At 50.9% G+C, this 23,851-nt stretch overlaps 2 protein-coding genes across 2 annotated transcripts in view; both read left to right on the top strand.

The window, feature by feature from the left end:
• Positions 1-23,851, top strand: part of CD40 (CD40 molecule) — a 245,777-nt gene that overhangs the window by 111,077 nt on the left and 110,849 nt on the right. The window lies entirely within an intron of this gene.
• On the top strand, positions 11,890-19,729 carry MMP9 (matrix metallopeptidase 9). The gene is given in 13 exon segments (NM_001266905.1): positions 11,890-12,039; positions 12,878-13,110; positions 13,489-13,637; positions 13,927-14,055; positions 14,146-14,319; positions 14,577-14,750; positions 15,143-15,319; positions 15,433-15,588; positions 16,245-16,524; positions 16,647-16,786; positions 17,109-17,259; positions 17,356-17,459; positions 19,420-19,729. Coding segments are annotated over 13 exon segments (2,124 nt in total). The 5' UTR covers positions 11,890-11,901; the 3' UTR covers positions 19,539-19,729.

Consider the following 23,851-nt stretch of genomic DNA (forward strand, 5'->3'; position numbering starts at 1 on the left):
ACGCCCAGTCACATGTCTGCATCCTTGATGCCCAGGGGAGGTTTCCAGTGGGAGGATGCCTCTCCGTCCCTGGAAGACTAAAGATGGCTGCACACTCTGTGATACTCCTTCCGTGGAGAATTGGGCTCTATCTTCCTCTCCTGGCCTGTGATTGCTTTGGCCAATAGAATACAGTGGATGTGACACTATGCCAGCTTCAGGCCCAGACTTTAAGGGAACTGGCAGCTTCTGCCTTGACCTCTAGGAGCCCTGAGTTACTCCGTAAGAAGACTGACTGGAGAGACCACATGGAGATTACATGGGGAAGGGAGAAGGGCCCACTACAGCCCAGCCTTCCGGCTAGCTCTTCCAAGACCCCAGTGTTTTATATTTTTTTTTTCTTTTAGAGATGGGAGTCTTGCTATGTTGCCCAGGCTGGTCTCAAACTCCTGGGCTCAAGAGATCCTCCCACCTCGCCCTCCCAAAGTGCTGGGATTATAGGCATGAGTTACCGCACCAGCTGACCCCCATGTTTTAAAATGTGCCAGGGATTTTGTTTTTATTCAGGTATGGCAAGGCCAACAGATCAGGAGATGATTGTTATTGGAAGACAGTTGGTTACCCAAAGTTCTCAAGAGAAGGGGGCATGCCATGTCACACAGGGTCACATGGGGAAGCACCAGGGTCAGTCAGGAGGCAGAAGGAGGAAGGGGGAAGTGTGGGCCAGAGCCTTCGTTGTGGTTTTAGGGGGAAGGAATAGGCAAGGCAGGGTAGACCAGCTGGATGGATTTAGGACTGGTTAAGTTTGAACAATTCCCTTGGGTTCTGGGCTATAGGGGTGGTCCCTAGTTGTCTAGTACCTGAGCAGGATGATCTAGGATGGGAGATTCAGCATCCTGAACTGCAGGAGCTGATAAAAGGAGGTAGGAGGTGGATGGGGGTTATGAACTCAAGATTGGTTGGTTTGCACATTAAGAGGTGCCCCCAGGCAAGATTGCCATCTCTAGGAATTAGCTGTCCCTAGGAGGGGCAGTCCCTCTTCAGGTGCATAAGGCTCCTGGATGTCAAAGCATCATAAAATACAGAAAAGGAAAAACATGATTAATAGGCCAGGCATGGTGGCTCACACCTGCAATCCCAGCACTTTGGGAGGCTAAGGCAGGAGGATCACTTGAGCCCAGGAGTTTGACACAAATCTGAGCAACATAGTGAGACCCCATCTCTACCAAAAACAAACAAAAAATTTGCTGGGTATGGTGTTGCACGCCTGTAGTAGCAGCTACTCAGGAGGCTGGGGCAGGAGGATCACTTAAGCCCAGGAGTTAGGGGCTACCATGAGCTATGTTTGTGCCACTGCACTACAGCCTGGGCAACAAAGTGAGACTCTGACTCAAAAAATAAAAAACAAAATCATGATGAATCCATCCAGGAATGGGAGTAAAACACCTTGGACTTTCCAGTCCACACTGAGCCACCAGCTGACTCCCCCAGCTGAGGCCTCAGGCATCATAGAGCAGAAGGAGCAGCCCTGCTGTGTTCTGTCCAAATTTCTGACCTACAGAATAGTGAGATACAGTCACAATAAATTGTTGTTTCAGAGTCTTTAAATTTCGAGGCCGTTTGTCATACAGGTGTAGATTTCTGGAACCCCTCCACCCCGCAAGACTCACTCATTAGCAGATTTCTTCCCAATCTCAGAAGTGACTTGGGAAAGATAATTCCCTGATTGGTTGAAGACATGACTCCTACGACCATATAATGAGCTTAATTTTAACTCCCATTACAAAGATGAAGAAACTGAGGTTCAGGGAGGGAAAGTCATTTACCCAAGGTCACACAGTACAAATCCAGGTCTCCCAGATTCCAGCATCCAGCCCCTTCCACTGCACCAGCTGTCACCTAGTTGGCCTCTTCATGAAGCCCATGGTTGGAGCTGAGAGAGCCTTACGGTCGGTCTCCAAACCAGGCCCCGCATGAATCTCACCCGCCCCCTTTCCATGTGCTCCCCGTGTTTTCCTATTGGAGAAATCCCGAATTGCCTCTCATCAGGAGCTGGGCTGGAACTGCTACTTCCAGAGCCTGGGAAGCTTCGAGTGCTTCCCTTCCGCTGGCTTTCCTTGCATCCACGCAGAGACTGTGCCATCTTCCCTGCATCCCAGTGTCCCCGGCTTCAGGTGTATCAAAGTCCCAGCGCTGTGTGAAGTTCAGGTTCGAACACATCTCAGCAGGCTTTGTGAATACATTAGTTTTTGTTTTCCCCTAACATGCCACAGGGATGGGGGAAATGGGAGGGGGCACTGGAATTTAATACGCAAATGTATGCAAATCACATCTAAATGAGGGTGTCCCAGGATTAATGGAAAGAACAGGCAATCAGAGCAGGCCCAGCCCAGCCTGCAGCCCTGGGGCTCTGCGGCAGCACAGTCGGAAATGACTCTCCCGGGAGGGTGTCTTGGGCTCTTTTTCAGAGCGTGTTCTTTGAAGCAATGTCTCCGCAGCACAGGGGAAGGAAGAGCTGCGGAAATTGGTTCTGGATACTTCCTGACAAAGTGTGCTCAATTGCTTCAACTATGTTGGGGGTGGGTGGGAGAGAGGGGGTAGAATCTCTGAACCTCTCAGTGAACACAGCCAGCAGCGGCTGTCCCTGTCAGTGATTTCTAAACCAAAGGAGCTTGCTAACATCTACTTCCAGATCATACTGATTACTAAATCAGAATCTCTTGAGAATCTTTGTTTTTTAAAAGTCCCCGGCCTTAGGAAATACTGACACAAACCAGGGGTTCTTAATCTGGAGACTCTTACAGGTTCGGAGGCCCCATATAGCAATGTTATTAACCCTTCCTGCATATTAGAATCACTGAGGCTTAAAAAAAATCCCCAATGCTCAGGCTGCACCCTAGACCAATTAAGTCAGAATCTATACGAGGGGAGGTGAAAGTCAGGCATCAGTATTCAAAAGAAAATCCCAACTGATTCCAATGTGCAGTCAAATTTGAGAAGCATTGCTGAAAAGGATTCCCATGAGACACTTGTTATTATCTGTGCTTGCTTTGGGGCTATCGTTAGCTGCGGACCCGCCACCCGGTGCCACCTTCAGGAGACCCTCCTTCTAGGACGGGGACCATAGTCAGGATTGGTGTTCAGCCGGTATGCACTGGTATGGCAGCATTGGTTGTAAAAATACTGAAATATGGCTGGGTGCAGTGGCTCATGCCTATAATCCCAGTACTTTGGGAAGCTGAGGCAGGTGGATCCCTTGAGCCCATGATTTTGAGACCAGCCCGGGCAACATGGCAAACCCACTTCTATAAAAATTGCAAAAACTAGCCATGTGTGGTGGAGCCTGCCTGTGGTCCCAGCTACTTGGGAGGCAGAGGTGGGAGGATCACTTGAGCCTGGCGGGCACAGGTTGCAGTGAGCCGTGACTGTGCCGCTGCACTCCAGCTTGGGCAACAGAGTGAGACCCTGTCTCAAAAATAAAATAAAATACTGACATATTTCCCCATCCACTTGTAACTGGGGTTGCTTTGAACATTCTTTTTTTTTTTTTTTTTTTTTGAGACGGAGTCTGGCTCTGTCATCCAGGCGGGAGTGCAGTGGCCGGATCTCAGCTCACTGCAAGCTCCGCCTCCCGGGTTTACGCCATTCTCCTGCCTCAGCCTCCCGAGTAGCTGGGACTACAGGCGCCCGCCACCTCACCTGGCTAGTTTTTTGTATTTTTTTAGTAGAGACGGGGTTTCACCATGTTAGCCAGGATGGTCTCGATCTCCTGACCTCGTGATTCGCCCGTCTCGGCCTCCCAAAGTGCTGGGATTACAGGCTTGACCCACCGCGCCCGGCCTGCTTTGAACATTCTAAGTTCAAAGCATCACCCTCCCCATCTCCCCAGACCCTGGACCTAATCAATTCTGACTAGTTAGGGCTCCTGAGGAGGTTGTTAAATATTTGAACATCACCCCCTGCTATAATATTGTAGTGAGAAGCACCCGCTTTATATAGTCAGAAAGGCCTAGATTCCCACTAGATTTTGGTATGAGCTGTGTGGCTTTTGGACAAGTGGCTTCATCTCTCTGAACCTCAGTTTCCTCATCTGGAAATGGGGTCAAATGCCCTCCCTATCAGCGTAGGGATGAAGCTGCACTAAAGCAGAGGTTGCAAACTCAGCATGCATCAGAATTACTTGGCTGGGCCGGGCGCAGTAGCTCATGCCTGTAGTTCCAGCACTTTGGGAGGCCGAGGCCAGTGGATCACCTGAGGTCAGGAGTTCGAGACCAGCCTGGCCAACATAGTGAGCTCCCCCTCCCCGTCTCTACTAAAAATACAAAAATTAGCAGGGCATGGCCACACGCACCTGTAGTCCCAGTTGCTCAAAAGGCTGAAGCAGGAGAATTGCCTGAACCTGGGAGGTGGAGGTTGCAGTGAGCCGAGATCATGCCACTGCCTTCCAGCCTGGGTGACAGAACAAGACTGTCTCAAAGAAAAAAAAAAGGCCAGGTGTGGTGGCTTATGCCTGTAATCCCAGCACTTTGGGAGGCCGAGGTGGGCAGATCAAGAGGTCAGGAGTTCAAGACCAGCCTGGCCAATGTAGTGAAACCCCGTCTCTACTAAAAAATACAAAAATTAGCCGGGCATGGTGGTGGGCCCCTGTAGTCCCAGCTACTCAAGAGGCTGAGGCAGAAGAATTGCTTGAACCTAGGAGGCGGAGGTTGCAGTGAGCGGAGATCGTGCCACTGCACTCCAGCCTGGGCGACAGAGCAAGACTCCCTGTCAAAAACAAACAAACAAACAAACAAAAACTTTGGCTTGTTAGGTCAAAGATTTCTGGGCCCCACCCCGGAGTTCTGATTCAATCGTTCTGGGATGGGGAGGATTTGTGTGTCTAAGTTCTCAGGTGCTGCAGAGGCTTCCGGTCCTGGGACCATAGTTTGAGAACCATTGAACTGGAAGATGTATGAGAAAGTGGGCTGTGCCAAGAGTAGAGGCTCAACCCAGGCTTGGAAAAGGGTCAAAATATGTGCCAGTTTCCTGTGTGCCACATGGACTTCTCCCCGCTGAGCCATTCCCCAGGGTTCTCTCCATCCATTTGCCCAGTAGGGACTGAGCCCCTGCTGAATGTTTAACCTTGAATTTATCGAAGATTAAGTCCTCTTCCCACCACTTCCCCATTGTGAGCAGGACCAGATTTACACCTTTAGTGGCTGTGATTACTGAAAATATGGTGCCCCTCCCATCTGTTGTCCAAAGTAAAACAACACCAAACCCTGAAATGACTTTATGAAAAGAACAATAGAGAACTGATTTTTTTCCCCCCAAGCTGGCTACTTTGAGGATTTTTTCCAAATATCAAAAACAATATTTTATTTAATTAATTAATTTATTTTTTGAGACAGTCTCTGGAGTCTCTGTCTGTCCCCCAGGATGGAGAGCAGTAGCGTGATCTCAGCTCACCACAACCTCTGCCTCCTGGGTTCAAGTGATTCTCCTGCCTCAGCCTCCCGAGTAGCTAGTATTACAGGAGTGCACCACCATGCCCAGATTATTTTTGTGTTTTTAGTAGAGACGGGGTTTCACCACGTTGGCCAGGCTGGTCTTCAACTCCTGATCATAGGTGATCCACCTCCCTCTGCCTCCTAAAGTGCTGGGATTACAGGTGTGAGCCACCGCACCCAGCCAAAATCAATATTTTAAATGTGTATTTTGGCCGGGCGCGGTGGCTCAAGCCTGTGATCCTAGCACTTTGGGAGGCCGAGACGGGCGGATCACGAGGTCAGGAGATCGAGACCATCCTGGCTAAAACGGTGAAACCCCGTCTCTACTAAAAAATACAAAAAACTAGCCGGGTGAGGCGGCGGGCGCCTGTAGTCCCAGCTACTCGGGAGGCTGAGGCAGGAGAATGGCCTGAACCCAGGAGGCGGAGCTTGCAGTGAGCTGAGATCCGGCCACTGCACTCCAGCCTGGGCAACAGAGCAAGACTCCGTCTCAAAAAAAAAAAAATGTGTATTTTGGGACTGCACCTGCTTTGCTGGGACCCCAAGCATATTCTTATCTGCTAGCGGGCAACCCAATGTCAAAGGAACTGGTCCTAGGCCCACTCTCTTTCACCTTCATTTTCATATCTCTCCCTCCACAGCACCATCCCTTCTTGTAGACAAGAACCTCTCACCTTAAATAAAACTCCACTTGAGGCTAGGCACCGTGGCTCACACACGTAGTCTTAGCACTTTGGGAGGCTGAGGCGGGTGGACTGCTTGAGGCCAGGAGTTCGAGACCAGCCTGGGTAACATGGTGAAACCCTGTCTCTACAAAAAAACAAAAATTAGCTGAGATTGATGGAGCACACCTGTAGTCTCAGATACTCGGAAGGCTGAGGTGGGAGGATGGCTTGAACCCGGAGGCGGAAGCTGCAGTGAGCCTAGATCACATCACTGCATTCCAGCCTGGGTGACAGAGTGAAACCCTGTCTCAAAAAACAAAAACAAACAAACAAACAAAAACAAAACAAAACAAAAACCAAAAAAACCCTCCACTTGACTGTTCTCTGCCCTGCCAGCTACCTTACTCTTATTTTCCTTTTTTATCTCCCACTTTCTTTTTCCTACAGATTCCAGCCAAATACCTTACATCTGTTCCTTCTGTTGCTTCCTAAACATAACTCCTCCAGCCTGGCTTCTGGGCAACCATTCCCCGCTGCCCCTAGACTGCTGCCCCCATGGACTTCCTTTTTGCTAGAGCCAGTGACCTAATCTTAGCACGCGATTTGGAGTCAGAAGGCCTAGGCAGCTCTGTCACTCACCAGCTGTGTGACCGTGAGAAACTTAAAGCACTTCTCTGAGCCATGGGTATGAATGTTAATTTGTAAAGCTGAGATGAGAGCACTAGAGTAATGGAATCATAATAGCTAAACTTTGTGTGTGTGTGTGTGTGTATGTGTGTACCTGCTAAGAGCCAGGCACTGTGCTGAGAATTTGCAATGTATAATCACATTTAATCCCCACTACAACACCTCCAAATGAGGTCTGCTTCTTTCCCCACTTTACAAATGAGAAAATGGAGGCATAGAGAGGTAAAGTGATTTGCCTAAAGTCCAACAGCCCATAAATGATAGGTACTGGAATATGAACCCAGGAGGTCTGATTACAAAATTTATGCCCCATGACTTCCTTACTGACGGTGCTCAGTACAGATAAGTGGGAGGTGTGACTTAGTGTTAATAGGGACTCTTAAGAGTCTGTGTGGGAATTGCCATTACCCTGAAGCTAGGGATGGGAGGTGTGTTTGTGGGTGGGGGGTGGGGTACTTGAGTGATGCTCTTCCCTGAGGCAATGTTTTGCAGGATACGCACTTTTCTACTTCATCTCAGACTTCAGTGTCTCCTCCACATCCTGCCAGAGTCTCTCTGGCCTGGCTGCCCCTCCCCTCTCTGGCAGGTTTGGGAGAAAGAGGCTTGGAGTTCCCCCATCCTAGATAGCAGGACAGATTCCTCATCTCGTGAGGCTGACCCTGGTCTGAGGGCCTGTTATTAATAGTGGCCTGCAGGGCTGTGTCATCCAGCTAGTGACTCAGGGCTCCAGGGTCAGCATCCTCCCCATCCTGATGAGGCCACCTCAGTGAGGGGCTTAGAGTCCAAGCTATGATTCTACTTGAGGGTATATCCTGTTCTCTGCCTGCACTCCCAGGGTCTTGGCTAAACTCTGTTGTGGTATTAAAAAGAAAGGCTGGGGGAAGTGGGGAAGGGGATGTGGTAACCAGAACCACTTCCTGCCATTGCAGTGTTGAAAGCCAAGCTTTGTCCAAGTTCCCCTTGATGGGGGTTGGGGAGCTAGGAGGTAAAGGAGGAAGTTGATGGGAGTGCGGGGGCGGTTAAGAAAAGGAGGATTCTTATTTGGATTGACTCCAGGAATCAAGATCTGGATTTCCTGGCTGCTCTCTCCCTGCTCCCATTTGGTAAAAAACAGCGGCTGTCCTGGAGGTGGTCCTAATTAGCATAGCATTGAACACTTATTACCATGTGCTAGGCAATTTATATTTGCTAACTCTTTGAGCCTTACAACCACCCCATGAAGGAAGCACTATTATTACTCCAATTTTACAGATGGGGAAACTGAGGCACTGAAATGGTTGTGTCAATTGCCCTTTTCACACAGCAAGTCAGTGGTAGAGCTGAGATTTGAACTTAGGCAGCCTGGCTCCAGAGTGCAGGCTCTTGCTCTGTGACCACTCTGAGCCTCAGTTTCCTCATTGCATGATGAGGGTAATTGGAATACATAAATACACTTTCCCTTCGTGATGCCTGACTCTCTGGTAAATTAATTATTCATCCAATTTCTCCCCATGCTGAACTCTCAGATCCATGAACAATGAGACAAATGCTATCTTGGTCACTACTTGTATTCCCAATTCTTAGCGCAGTAATTGGCCCAGAAAAACTCAACAAGAATGTGTTGAGTAAATGCTCTTTAAAAGGTTTGAAGATCATCAACAATGGTTTGAGCATCTGATAAAAGTTTTAGACCCTTTACATAGAAAAATCAACGTTTACCAGTAGCTGGGGGTGAGTCTGCCCCTCCCACCCAACCAGGGTACATTTGGCAATGTTTGGTAACATTTCTGGTTGTCACAACTGGAAGGGGGAGGTGCTACTGGCATCTAGTGGGTAGAGGTCAGGGATGCTGCTAAACATCCTACAATGCACACGACAGCCCCAAGTGTCAACAGTTCAAAGTTTGAGATGTGTGACATACATACATAGATATGTATTCGTATGTCATATTTGGTACCATTGATGGAAAGTTGGGGGTAGTTAATGGATTTTCCTAAAAGCCCGTGTCTGCCACCCAGATGAAGATCCTCCAGATTGGAGGATCTCTTCCTCTAAAATCATGTTGCTCTATGACCTCACATTCCCGAGTCTAGAATCTAGTTCCTCCTGGGTCCCCTGACCTAGCCTCTGATTCCCTAAATGCCTGGGCCTCCTCTCTTACCTTCAGTGGGTAGCAAGGGATCAGAGGAGAAGGATCCAGGTTTTATGTGCTGCCCCCATCACCACATTCACCTATCCACTTCTATACCTGGGTCATCACAATTCCCTGTAAATGGTAATAAAGATGAAAAGCTTCAGAACGAGGCAGTTCTGGGCTTGAACCCTAGTTCTGTGGATTAACTTGCTCTGTGATCACAGGCAAATTCCTTAACTCTCTGAGCCTTAGTTTCCCCCTCTGAAAACAGGAGGGATACTCATTAAACTTACCTTACAGGTGGTGAGAATGAAACAAGAGACTTACAGAGAACTTATTACGGTGCTTGACACAGTAAATCTCAAAAAATGCATTACTGGCCGGGCGTGGTGGCTCACACCTGTAATCCCAGCACTTTGGGAGGCCGAGGTGGGCAGATCACGAGGTCAGGAGATCGAGACCATCCTGGCGAACACGGTGAAACCCCCGTCTCTACTAAAAATACAAAAAAATTAGCTGGGCAAGGTGGCGGGCGCCTGTAGTCCCAGCTGCTCGGGAGGCTGAGGCAGGAGAATGGCGTGAGCCCGGGAGGCGGAGGTTGCAGTGAGCCGAGATGGTGCTACTGCACTCCAGCCTGGGCGACAGAGCGAGACTCCGTCTCCAAAAAAAAAAAAAAAGCGTTATTATTATGGTTCAGAGGTAAAGTGACTTGCCCAAGGTCACATAGCTGGGAAATGGCAGAGCTGGTACTGAAATCCAGGACTTCATGACTGCAAAGCAGATGTTCATTAGTTAGTGAACTTTAGAACTTCAATTTTTCTGTAAAGGAAGTTAATTATCTCCATTTCACAGACTCATTTATTCGATAAACATATAAAGTGTCTGACACATAGTAGGCCCTTTAAATACAGCTTGTTGGGCCAGGCACCATGGCTCATGACTGTAATCCTAGCACTTTGGGAGGTCAAGCGGGTGGATCACTTGAGTCAGAAGTTAGAAACCAGCCTGGTCAATGTAGTGAAACCCCATCTCTACTAAAAATACAAAAAATTTAGCCGGGGGTGGCAGCACGTGCCTATAATACCAGCTACTTGGGAGGCTGAGGCAGGAGAATTGCTTGAACCCAGGAGGCAGAGGTTGCAGTGAGCCGAGATCACACCACTGCACTCCAGCCTGGGTGACAGAGACTCCACCCCCCCAAAATAAAATAAAATAAATAAATACAGCTTGTTGAGTTGTTAGCATGTTTTTCCCAAATAGGGCTTTGAAGAAGGTGAATATAGACCCTGCCTGACACTGGCTGGCTAGGAAGAAAGGAGGGAGGGAGGCTGCTGGTGTGGGAGGCTTGGAAGGGAGGCTTGGCATAAGTGTGATAATTGGGGCTGGAGCTTTGGCTGCATGGAGCAGGGCTGGAGAACTGAAAGGGCTCCTAGAGATTATTTTCCCCTGTATCCTGCCCCAATTTGCAGTTGAAGAATCCTAAACTGAGAAAGGGGAAGGCATTTACTCCGGGTTACACTGCAGCTTAGAGCCCAATAACCTGGTCTCCTGATTCCGAGTTGGAATCATGGTCTTTTGGCAGGGTCTCGCTCTGTCGCCCAGGCTAGAGTGCAGTGACATAATCATGGTTCACTGTATCCTTGACCTTTTTTCTGGGCTCAAGCAATCCTCTCACCTTGGCCTCCCAAAGTGCTAAGATTATAGGAATGAGCCACTGCACCTGGCCCTGAATCTTGGTCTTGGCCTTGGTATTTAAAACCAATCACTACCATCCATTGAGGACTTACAACCTACAGTGTACCAAACATTTTATATGTTTGATCTCATTTTATCCTCACATCAATTTAGGGACAAAGAGCGCCCCATCCCCCGCTTTCTTTCTTTCTTTTTTTTTTTTTCACATTTGAGGAAACACATTCAGAGTGGTAGGACATTTGCCGAAGTCCTGAAGGAAAAGAGTAAAACCATGTCTGCTGTTTTTTTTTTTTTTTGAGACGGAGTCTCGCTCTGTCGCCCAGGCTGGAGTGCAGTGGCGCGATCTCGGCTCACTGCAAGCTCCGCCTCCCGGGTTCACGCCATTCTCCTGCCTCAGCCTCCCGAGTAGCTGGGACTACAGGCGCCCACAACCGCGCCCGGCTAATTTTTTGTATTTTTAGTAGAGACGGGGTTTCACCGTGGTCTCGATCTCCTGACCTTGTGATCCGCCCGCCTCGGCCTCCCAAAGTGCTGGGATTACAGGCGTGAGCCACCGCGCCCGGCCCATGTCTGCTGTTTTCTAGAGGCTGCTACTCTCCCCTTTACTACCCTGAAAATTCAGCCTGCCGAAGACAGGGGGTTGCCCCAGTGGAATTCCCCAGCCCTGCCTGGCAGAGTCCACTCCTTCCGCCCCCAGATGAAGCAGGGAGAGGAAGCTGAGTCAAAGAAGGCTGTCAGGGAGGGAAAAAGAGGACAGAACCTGGAGTGTGGGGAGGGGTTTGGGGAGGAGATCTGACCTGGGAAGGGGTATTGCAAAAGGCCAAGGATGGGCCAGGGGGATCATTAGATTCAGAAAGAAGTCTCAGGGAGTCTTCCATCACTTTCCCTTGACTGACCACTGGAGGCTTTCAGACCAAGGGATGGGGGATCCCTCCAGCTTCATCCCCCTCCCTCCCTTTCATACAGTTCCCACAAGCTCTGCAGTTTGCAAAACCCTACCCCTCCCCTGAGGGCCTGTGGTTTCCTGTGGGTCTGGGGTCTTGCCTGACTTGGCAGTGGAGACTGCGGGCAGGGGAGACAGGAGGAGGTGGTGTAAGCCCTTTCTCATGCTGGGGCTGCCACACACACACACACACACACACACACACACACACACACACACACACCCTGTCCCCTGAGTCAGCACTTGCCTGTCAAGGAGGGGTGGGGTCACAGGAGCGCCTCCTTAAAGCCCCCACAACAGCAGCTGCAGTCAGACACTGCTGCCCTCACCATGAGCCTCTGGCAGCCCCTGGTCCTGGCGCTGCTGGTGCTGGGCTGCTGCTGTGCTGCCCCCAGACAGCGCCAGTCCACCCTTGTGCTCTTCCCTGGAGACCTGAAAACCAATCTCACTGACAGGCAGCTGGCAGAGGTGGGCAAACACCTAGTCTAGAGTTGGGGAGGGCTGTCCGGGAGGGTGTTGAATCTCCCAGAGGACACAGGGCCTCAGAGGAGATGCTTTAGTGGTGTGTTGGTGGTGATGGGCATATCTGAAGAACAGAGGTGTCCAGGGTTAGGCAATTGGGGGGTCTTGTGGAGGCTTTGAGCAGTGATGGCCAGAAATGGGCAATGGGGCTTTCCTAAGTGGGAAATGGGAAATGGTTTGGGGTGGGGGAGGCATTGGAGGGTTCGGGGGTAAGTGTGGGCTGGGAGTGAGCAGGAGCAAACCTTATGCAGCTGTGGGGTAGAAATGGGCTAGAGGCATCCAGGGGTGAGAAGGAGCTGAGGATGTCTAAGGGAGGGGAGATTCCTGGGTGGTCAGAAAGCACTGGTGTCTGGAAAGCATTTAATGTTTTATTAAATGCTAGTCCCTGCTAGGCATGATGGCTCACACTTGTAATCCCAGCACTTTGGGAGGCTGAGGCGGTAGGATGGCTTGAGCTCAGGAGTTTGATCCCAGCCTAGGCAACATAGTAAGATCCTGTCTCTACAAAAAAAAAAAAAAAAAAAAAAAAAAAAAAAATTAAAGAAATAGCCAGGTACAGTGGTGTGCACCTGTAGTTCCAGCTATGCAGAAGGCTGAGATGGGAGGATCTCTTGAGCCCAGGAAGTCGAGGCTGAAGTGAGCTCATACCATCTCTCCAAAACAAACAAACAAACAAAAAAAAACACAAAAAACTCCCTCCATGAGTGTCTGGAGGGAGTCCTGGCTCCAGCTGGACAGAGAAAGGTGTCAGAGATCTGGCATGTGTGTGCCCTTTCATCCACAGGACTACCTGTACCGCTATGGTTACACTCGGGTGGCAGAGATGCATGGAGACTCGAAATCTCTGGGGCCTGCGCTGCTGCTTCTCCAGAAGCAACTGTCCCTGCCCCAGACCGGTGAGCTGGACAGCGCCACGCTGAAGGCCATGCGAACCCCACGGTGCGGGGTCCCAGACCTGGGCAGATTCCAAACCTTTGAGGGCGACCTCAAGTGGCACCACCACAACATCACCTATTGGTGAGCCGCGGCCGCGGGGACGGGGTGGGGGGGCGGTGGGGCGGGGAGGGCAGGTCTGGCTCTCGGGCCAGCGGTGAACACGTCCTGTCTTTTACAGGTCCCTGGGTTTCACTATTTAACGTGTGACCCCGGGTGAGTGTCTCCACCTCTGAGCCTCAGTTTTTCCTTCAGGGAAATGGCTCTTGCAATCCAAGTCCTCCTGCCAGGGCCATTGTGAAGGTCTAAGTAGATAAAAAACAGTCTGGAAGCAATTTATAGATGAGAGCGTGGACGGCAGGGAACATTGTGTATGTTGAAGTCTCTGCCATATGGGGCGTCCCTGCTGCCCCGCTCCAGCCTTTCACTTCTGACCTGCTTCCTCTGGCTTTTACTCTACAGGATCCAAAACTACTCGGAAGACTTGCCGCGGGCGGTGATTGAAGACGCCTTTGCCCGCGCCTTCGCGCTGTGGAGCGCGGTGACGCCGCTCACCTTCACTCGCGTGTACAGCCGGGACGCAGACATTGTCATCCAGTTTGGTGTCGCGGGTGAGAACGCGAGGAGGGAAAATCCAGGAGACCTGGGCGGGGTCAGGGAAGGGAGGACCACGGAGAGCGTGGAGGCAGCAGTGGCCCCGGCTTCCTCTTGCCCGCCCGCGCTGGTCTGGCTTATATGGCCCCTCCTGCCAGACAGTGCAAGGGCCAGGGCGCCGGCCTGGGAGAGCTTCGCGCAGGCGGGATTTCAGCCTGCAGTTATTTCGGAGCCCTTGCCTTGGGCAGAGCACAATCTGCGCAACACTACTCGGCTAACCCTCTTCCTCTCCACCTGTTTCTTCAGAGCACGGAGACGGGTATCCCTTCGACGGGAAGGACGGGCTCCTGGCACACGCCTTTCCTCCTGGGCCCGGCATTCAGGGAGACGCCCATTTCGACGATGACGAGTTGTGGTCGCTGGGCAAGGGCGTCGGTGAGATTCTGAGTCATCCTGGCCCCGATTCCCTTGTCCTCTCCCACCCATCACCTGCCGCCCTGACTCCGGTCTCCCCTCCTCCCGCAGTGGTTCCAACTAAGTTTGGAAACGCAGATGGCGCGGCCTGCCACTTCCCCTTCACCTTCGAGGGCCGCTCCTACTCTGCCTGCACCACAGACGGTCGCTCCGACGGCGTGCCCTGGTGCAGTACCACAGCCAACTACGACACTGACCGCCGGTTTGGCTTCTGTCCCAGCGAGAGTGAGTGTGGGGGCGCGCCGAGGGCTGGGGGCGCCCACCACCCTTGATGGTCCTGGGTTCTAATCCCAGCTCTGCCGCTAGTGCTGTGTGGCCTGCAATTCACCCTCCCGCACTCTGGGCCCAATTTTCTCATCTGAGAAATGAGGAGAGGAGGGATGAACTGCAGACCGTCCACGGGTCAAAGAACAGGACACACTTGGGGGTTAAAATGTGCTGTCTCCACCTTCTCCCCCTTTCCCACCTCCCCCTCATCCTAGGACTCTACACCCAGGACGGCAATGCTGACGGGAAACCCTGCCAGTTTCCATTCATCTTCCAAGGCCAATCCTACTCCGCCTGCACCACGGACGGTCGCTCCGACGGCTACCGCTGGTGCGCCACCACCGCCAACTACGACCAGGACAAGCTCTACGGCTTCTGCCCGACCCGAGGTACCTCCGCCCTGTCTACCAGGTTCAGCCCCGCCCTCTCATCACGCATTGGCCCCCGAAACGCGGCTCTTCCCCTCATCAGTTTGTCTTTCCACTCTCACTGGTCTTCAGGACGGCCGTTACTCCGCCCACCTACACCACAGGCCCCCCCCCCCCCATCCCTGACTTCCAATGGCCCCGCCCCAGCCACGGAGGTTCGGCCTTATCTGCTCAGCTGGCCGCCTCTTCCACGTACTGGTGTCCCAGGCACCGCCCACGGGTCTAGCCTCTTCTCAGGAGTGCTTTACAGCGCCCCCTAGGCCACCAAGATTGTCTAGCTCCCTGTCGGGTCGGCCCCTGGCTCCTTATTGGACTCATCCACCTGGCTCATCCAAGGCCTTGGGTCTCTCCAGCCGACTCGACCGTGATCGGGGGCAACTCGGCGGGGGAGCTGTGCGTTTTCCCCTTCACCTTCCTGGGTAAGGAGTACTCGACCTGTACCAGCGAGGGCCGCGGAGATGGGCGCCTCTGGTGCGCTACCACCTCGAACTTTGACAGAGACAAGAAGTGGGGCTTCTGCCCGGACCAAGGTAGGCGGGGTCCCGAGGCTCCGGGGCTGGGGTTCCCGGCAGTGGTGGTGGTGAGGTGGCCAGGGCTGGGGGCTTGGCTCGGCGCTCACGTCTCAGGCTCCCTCTCCTTCCAGGATACAGTCTGTTCCTCGTGGCAGCTCACGAATTCGGCCACGCGCTGGGCTTAGATCATACCTCAGTGCCGGAGGCGCTCATGTACCCTATGTACCGATTCACTGAGGAGCCCCCCTTGCATAAGGACGACGTGAATGGCATCCAGTATCTCTATGGTGAGGCCTTGGGGCAGGGATGGGAGGAGGAGGGGAAAGGGCGTGGCTGTGCCACAGTACCAAAGAATTGGGGGTTGGGAGAGGTGGGACCTCAACGTCTGTGTGGAAATAGAGCCTGGGCCCAGTCGCTGCCATGTCAGTGCTTAGAGATGGTGATAAAGAGACTTTAGAGAGAGATAGGCGTGACTTCAAAAGCCAGTCTACGCTGGGCATGGTGGCTCACGCCTCTAATCCCAGCGCTTTGGGAGACCCAGGCGGGAGGATTGCTTGAGCCCAGGAATTCCAGACCAGCCTCAGCAACATAGCCAGACTCCTATCTCTACAAAAAAATTAGCCGAGCGTGAAGGCACATGTCTGTAGTCCTAGCTACTCTGGAGGCTGAGGTGGGAGGATCCCTTGAGCCCAAGAGTTGGAGGCTGTAGTGAACTATGATTCCACCACTGCACTCCATCCTGGGCCATAGAGGATGCCGCTAGAAAAAAGAAAAAAAAAAAAAAAAAAAAAAAAGTCCTGTGGTTTGGGAAGGCAGGCTAAGGCTAAGTGAGGAAGAGCCTGTGTGCCAGAGGGGCCTCACTGAGAGGCTTAGGGGAGCAGATGTTCTAGGCGTACAGAGGTATGCATGAATAGGGAGTATCTCATTCCGTGTCTCTTTTTAGGTTCTCGCCCTGAACCTGAGCCACGGCCTCCAACCACCACCACACCGCAGCCCACGGCTCCCCCGACGGTCTGCCCCACTGGACCCCCCACTGTCCGCCCCTCAGACCGCCCCACAGCCGGCCCCACAGGTCCCCCCTCAGCTGGCCCCACAGGTCCCCCCACTGCTGGCCCTTCTACGACCACTACTGTGCCTTTGAATCCGGTGGACGATGCCTGCAACGTGAACATCTTCGACGCCATCACGGAGATCGGGAACCAGCTGTATCTGTTCAAGGATGGGTGAGGAGGCAGGGATGTGTGGATGCGGGAGGGGGCTTGGCGGAGGGACTGCCCGTCCCTTCCTGCCCACTGGCCCTGGGTCCAAGGCTCAGAGCCCGTCCTTTCTCTCTTCGCGTACTCAGGAGGTACTGGCGATTCTCCGAGCGCAGGGGGAGCCGGCTGCAGGGCCCCTTCCTTATCGCCGACACGTGGCCCGCGTTGCCCCGCAAGCTGGACTCGGCCTTTGAGGAGCCGCTCTCCAAGAAGCTTTTCTTCTTCTCTGGTTAGTTACCTTCTACGCCTCCCTGTCAATCCCCATCAGTCAAGGAGGCTCAAGAGACCGTCGATAACCCAGGAAATGTCTTGTGCATTTTAGAAAAATACGCCCCCTGGCGGACTCAGTTTAGCAAACGTAGGGACGGCTGAGTTTCTGCCCTTTCCTCTCCACGCCCTCGCGCCGCTCTACCCAGCGCCTCTGCCCCTGGGGTGCAGGGACTGCGGGCACGCGGGCTAGAAAGGCCTCGCCGGGATCTCCCTCCTAGCGTTCTAGAAGAGTACGGGCTCTCTCTGCGCCTCCAGACCGATGTGACCCTCCTCCCCTGCAGGGCGCCAGGTGTGGGTGTACACAGGCGCGTCGGTGCTGGGCCCGAGGCGTCTAGACAAGCTGGGCCTGGGCGCCGACGTGGCCCAGGTGACCGGGGCCCTCCGGCGTGGCGCGGGGAAGATGCTGCTATTCAGCGGGCGGCGCTTCTGGAGGTGAGCGACGCCGAGGCCGCCCGCAGGGGGAGCCCGGGCGCCGTCCGTCCGCGCACCTGGCGGCTCAGCACCTGTCTCCTCCGCGCCTGCCCGCAGGTTCGACGTGAAGGCGCAGATGGTGGATCCCCGGAGCGCCAGCGAGGTAGACCGGATGTTCCCCGGGGTGCCTTTGGACACGCACGACGTCTTCCAGTACCAAGGTGAGGGCTGAGGAGGGTCCCTTCGTGAGACACCACGCTAGGTTCTTCTTAGTGATTGGTCAAATTCTGAGCGAGGAAGATAAAGCCCTTGGAAATGGAAGCAAATGCCCCAGCACAGACAAGATCCCAGTAGAGGCAGAGGCCTTCTCCAGGTCATTTAGGAAGTCAGGGATGCAACCAAGACCAGGACCCAGATTTCCTGCCTCCCCGGCTGGAAGTTGTTTCTCCTTCAGTACAGGACACAGGTGGTTTGCATGGAAACTTATTTATTAGACAACAGTGCCGACAATGTGCCAGGCACTGTGCTACAGTGAGAGATGCGACAATTCACAGCTCTGTGACTTTGGGCAAGTCACTACTTCTCTACTCTTTGAGCCTCAGTTTCCCCATCTGTAATATGGGGATGATAGCTGGAATTACACTTGCCTTTCCTTTCTCACCAGTCATCCAAACAATTGACAAGGCGAACAAGATTTTCTGTCACCAAAATCTTTTTCGAGTCTGTCATTTTTTTTGCCATCTTCTTTATAAACAGCCCAGCCCAAACCATACTGGCTGTCCAGTACCTTTAACATATTCCATGAGATTAGGGAGGGGCTAGGAGTGGAGGTCAATGGTCTTGGGAGTGACCCCAGATGAATTCCAAGGTCAAAGAAACTAACAGGATCTGACCTTCCACGCCTCTGTTCTCATCTCTTCCCACTCCTCCTGTTATTTACTCTGCTCCACCAGCACTGGCTGCTCTTTGAGCAGATCAAGGTCATTCCTAGCTTAGAGGCTTTGTGCCAGTTGTTCCTTCTATCTGGAAGGCTTTCCCTCCAGATTGTCACCGGGCCGTCCCCCTGTCTTCTTTCAGGTTTTGGTGCTAAGGCCACTGCTTCAGTGAGGCCTTCTCTGATGCTTATTATCTATTTACTTGTTTTTATTTTCTCCATAGCTTTCTATATTTTCTTTTTTTGAGACGGAGTTTCACTCTGTCGCCTAGGCTGGAGTGTAGTGGCGCGATCTCTGCTCACTGCAAACTCTGCCTCCCTGGTTCAAGCAATTCTCCTGGTCTTGAACTCCTGACCTCATGATCCACCCGCCTCGGCTTCTCAAAGTGCTGGGATTACAGGCGTGAGCCACAGCACCTGGCTGCTTTCTATATTTTCAAAACCAATCTCATTTATTTACGTGTTTGCTTGTTAATTGTCTCTTGCCTCACTAGAGTGTAAGCACCAAGATATATGAGATCATGCCTGCATTTTTTTCTGCTTACCCCCAGTGTCTTGAACAGAGTGCACAGTAGGTGCTCAACAAATACTTGTTGATGAGTGAACAGATTTGTTCAATGAATGAGTGTTGAATGAATTGTTCTGAGCATTAAGATAGTTGGTCTATTCATTCGTTAGTTCGTTCACAAAACGTGTATGGTGTACCTCCTGTGTGCTAGGCTCTGTGGCAGTGCTTTGGGCACTGAGGTCTGTGCCCTTCAGCATCTCACAGACAGGTGGGGGGGATGGAGGTGATATGTGAAAACCTTAGAAAGTTCTAGAAATGGGCCGGGCGCGGTGGCTCAAGCCTGTAATCCCAGCACTTTGGGAGGCCGAGACGGGCGGATCACGAGGTCAGGAGATCGAGACCATCCTGGATAACATGGTGAAACCCCGTCTCTACTAAAAAATACAAAAAACTAGCCGGGCGAGGTGGCGGGCGCCTGTAGTCCCAGCTACTCGGGAGGCTGAGGCAGGAGAATGGTCTAAACCCGGGAGGCGGAGCTTGCAGTGAGCTGAGATCCGGCCACTGCACCCCAGCTTGGGCGACAGAGCAAGACTCTGTCTCAAAAAAAAAAAAAAAAAAAAAAAAAAAAAAAAGAAAGTTCTAGAAATGGCAGAAGAGATGGTTGTCAAGATCTTGTTCCTATTTCGGTATATGTGGGAGAATTAGAATCACTTCTCTCATGCCTGCCTGTCTCCCGCAGAGAAAGCCTATTTCTGCCAGGACCGCTTCTACTGGCGCGTGAGTTTCCAGAGTGGGGTGAACCAGGTGGACCAAGTGGGCTACGTGACCTATGACATCCTGCAGTGCCCTGAGGACTAGGGCTCCTGTCCTGCTTTGGCAGTGCCATGTAAATCCCCACTGGGACCAACCCTGGGGAGGGATCCAGTTTGCCGGATACAAACTGGTATTGTGTTCTGGAGGACAGGGAGGAGTGGAGGTGGGCTGGGCCCTCTTCTCACCTTCCTTTTTTGTTGGAGTGTTTCTAATAAACTTGGATTCTCTAACCTTTAGAAGCAGACTTTATTTTTATATATATATATACACACACACACACGTATATGCACGTATGTATGCATGTATGTATTTAACTGATAGAGTGTAAAAAAAAAAAAGAAAAATGAATAACTGATAGAGTACTTTCTATGTGCCAGAAAATGTTCTAGGCCGGGCGTGGTGGCTCATGTCTGTAATCCCAGCACTTTGGGAGGCTGAGGCGGGCTGATCACAAGGTCAGGAGATTGAGACCATCCTGGCTAACACAGTGAAACCCCGTCTCTACTAAAAATACAAAAATACATTAGCCGGGCGTGGTGATGGGCACCTGTAGTCCCAGCTACTCGGGAGGCTGAGGCAGGAGAATGGCATGAACCTGGGAGGTGGAGATTGCAGTGAGCCTAGATCGCACCACCGTACTCTAGCCTGGGCAACAGAGTGAGACTCCATCTCAAAAAAAAAAAAAAAAAAAAAAAAAAAAAAAGGAAGTGTTTTAGGCACTTTGTAAATGTTAACATATTCAATCATTCCTATTAGGAAAGTATGATGTGATTATTTCTATTTTATAGTCAAGGAAATGATCAACCTGTTTATTCATTCATTAAACACTTATTGAGCCCCTGCATGGAGCCAGGTCCTGTACTGGGCACTGGGTGTAGAGAAATGAGTTAGACTTTAGAATGCATAAGATTGCCCTTGGAACTTGCTTAAAATGCAACTCCAGGTTTCACCTACAGAGAGTCTAACCTATTTACAAGGGTAATTCTATGGGTGGTGGGGGTGGGATCACACTTGGGGAGTATACAGTGCATGATCTTTTATTCTACAATAATGGTGTGTGTGTGTGTGTGTGTGTGTGTGTGTGTGTGTGTGTGTCTGTGTTGTGGTTGAGGTCCAGGAACGTTTCTCATCAAGATGACATCTGAACTGGAACTGAATCAGGAAGGACCAACGAGCTTCTTCCTGTGCAAGGGACAATCTTCTTAGAGGGTAATTTATCAAGAACCACTAAACCTAAAAATGTAATTACTTTCTGACCCTCACATATGTGCACAAGACAACACATAGAAGGATGTTGATTGCAGCATTGTTTGTTAGTGAAACACTGGCAATAACCTAGATGCCCAGGAGTAAGGCAGTGGATAAATAAAATATGGATCATATACCTGATGTTAGTAGCTACCCCTTGTACAGCACTATGTGCCAGGCACTGTTCTATGTGCATTATGTACGATAAAATAACCAGATGAGATAGGTACTACTATTACTTTGTAGGTACTATTATTACTCCCATCACTAATCCCTTGTTTTACAGATGAGACCCAGAGAATTATACAACTCACCCAAAGTCTCATAGCTAGTGAGTGGTAACAGTGGGATTTGAATGTGGGTTCTTGGTACAAGTGCTGGGAGAAGAGAAAAAACAGTGGGTGTCTGGAGAACTTCGAATGGCTCAGAACTCCAGCATGGGGTAGTAGTGGGTGGATAAGAGGGAACGGAGAGGATTCCGGAATAGTTAAGATAGGAGTGCTAGTTTGGGCTAGATGAGAGAAGTCCTGAATGCCAGGCTGAATATGAATTTGACTTTACAGGTTAGCAAAGGGACTTGACTGAAAGATTGGGGCGCATTAGTGGAGGTGATGGGTTTGATCAGAGCCCACCTGGGAATTTAAGTAGAAGTCCAGAGAACTGCCCTCCTGAGCTTCCTCTTTCATCTGTTTCTTGCTCGAATGACCCACTGCCACTGGTGTACAAACATTCCCCGCCATGGCTTGTTTGCAATCTCTCTTAACCCCTGCCTCCCACTAGACACTAGTCTATTTCTCTACCCTCCCCATCCCCATTCACAGTAAAGCTTCCCCACAGCATGGTCTCTACTTAGTGTCTCCATCTCCTCAATTCCCATTTTCTCCTCAGCCATTTCCAGCCTGGCTCTCACCCCACTACACCACCAAAGCCACCCTCTTCAAAGCCATTTATGACCTTCTCGTAGCCAGATGTGACAGGAGCTCCTCTCTGCTCATCCCACACCAACTCTCCCCACGTTGACATAGGGGATCCTGCCCTTCCTCCTGAAACTCTCTGCCTCTGGAACCTTACTTCTGGGTCTCCTCCTACCTCACTGGGTGGATTTTCCTTTTCTGGTGACAGAAGCACCCTTGTGCTCAATCGTGGGAATTCTCTGCTCTGTGTATACTTGTTCCCTGTGATGTCTGGTAGCCCACAGCCTTAAATAGCATCTCTCTGCTAAAGACTGTGAAATTTATGTTTCCTGCCTTAACCTCCTCTCCCCCACCCCGAGCTCCGGACTCATATGTTCAACTGCTTACTCTACATGGCTCCTTAGCTGCCAAACAGACCTCTCAACCTAATGGGTCCAAACTGACTCCTGGGTTTCACCTTCCAAACGTGCTCCTCTGTTGTTACCACCTTAATAAGAGACAACATCATCCACCTTCAATCAAGCTGAACACCTAATCAGTCCTAAAATCCAGGAATCAGTTATTTAAACTTCTTTTCTAGTACTGGATTTCTCAGCCTCTACACTATTGACATTTTGGGCTGGATACTTTGTTGTGGGGGATTGTCTTACACCATACATCTACACTGTACCTTCTAGCATGTTTGATGTCTTCCTCTAGGAGGTGGCAGGATCCATGGCCAGATGCCAGGCCCATTCAGGGTCAGCCCCCTCTGCTAAGGAAGGCCCCAGTGTGGGGATGGGGTGCAGCAGGGTAATGTTGAACTGTGACTCATGGCCAGGCAGCCCTGGTACAAACCTAGAGAGCTCAAAAGACCTGTAGCCCCTAGATGCTGGTACTAACCCCCGCTCTAGTTGTGATAACCAAAAATGTCTCTGAATATTGCCAAATGTTCCTTGGTGGTCAACATTGCTCCCAGTTGAGAATCATTGCTTTAATATAATAAATATACAAATGTATCTATCATAAGTGTACATTTGAAGACATTTTCACAAATGGAACACAAGTGTGTAACCAGCACCAGGTCAAGAAACAAGAGGCTGGGCATGGTGGCTCATGCCTGTAATCCCAGCGCTTTGGGAGGCCAAGGTGGGTGGATTGTCTGAGATCAGGAGTTAGAAATCAGCCTGGCCAACATGGTGAAGCTCTCTCTCTACTAAAAATACAAAAATTAGCCGGGTGTGGTGGTGGGCACCTTGTAATCCCAGCTACTTGGGAGGCTGAGGTAGAATTGCTTGAACCTGGGAGGTGGAGGCTGCAGTGAGCCAAGATCATGACACTGTACTCCAGCCTGGGCGACAGAGTGAGACTGTCTCAAGAAAAAAAAAAAAAGAAAGAAAGAAAGAAACAAAACATTATCAGCACCCTAGAAGCCTGCTTGCAATCACTACCTCTTCTCCCCAAGGGGTACCACTATCATTACTTTTTTTTTCTCTCACCCAAGCTGGAGTGCAGTGGTGCAAACTCAGCTCACTGCAACCTCCGTGTCTCAGGTTCAAGCAATTCTCTGCCTCAGTCTCCCAAATAGCTGCGATTACAGGCACCAACCACCACACCTGGTTAATTTTTGTATTTTTAGTACAGACTGGGTTTCACCATCTTGGCCAGGCTGGTCTTGTACTCCTGACCTTGTGATCCACCCACCTCAGCCTCCCAAAGTGCTGGGATTACAGGTGTGAGTCACTGTGCCCAGCACCACTGTCATTACTTCTAACAGCTTAGATAGACTTTGACTATTTTTTACTTTATTTAAATGATGTTATAGGGTAGGTATTCTTTTGTGTCTGGACTCTTTTTTCTCAAGGTTCTATTTGTGAGATTCATCCATATTGTTCTGAGAACCGTAGATGGTATTCCATTGTGTGAAGGTACTACAACTTATTTCTCTATTTTACTGTTGACAAGCATTTGGTAGATCCCAGTTTAGGGCTATTATGAACAATGCCCCTATGAACACTCATGGTAAATGTCTTTTGGTGAACACGGGCAGTCATTTCTTCTGGGTATACATCTAGGAGAAAAACTGCTGGGTTGAAGGATGTGTGTATGTTCAGCTTTAGTAGATGTTACCAAACAGTTTCCCAAAGTAGTTTTTGCCTAACTACACTCCCACCAGCAGTGTGTGAACTGCCAGGATTTCTCCTTGATTTCACTCTT

Source organism: Macaca mulatta, chromosome 10, assembly GCF_049350105.2.
Source record: "Macaca mulatta isolate MMU2019108-1 chromosome 10, T2T-MMU8v2.0, whole genome shotgun sequence".
Lineage (NCBI taxonomy): Eukaryota > Metazoa > Chordata > Mammalia > Primates > Cercopithecidae > Macaca > Macaca mulatta.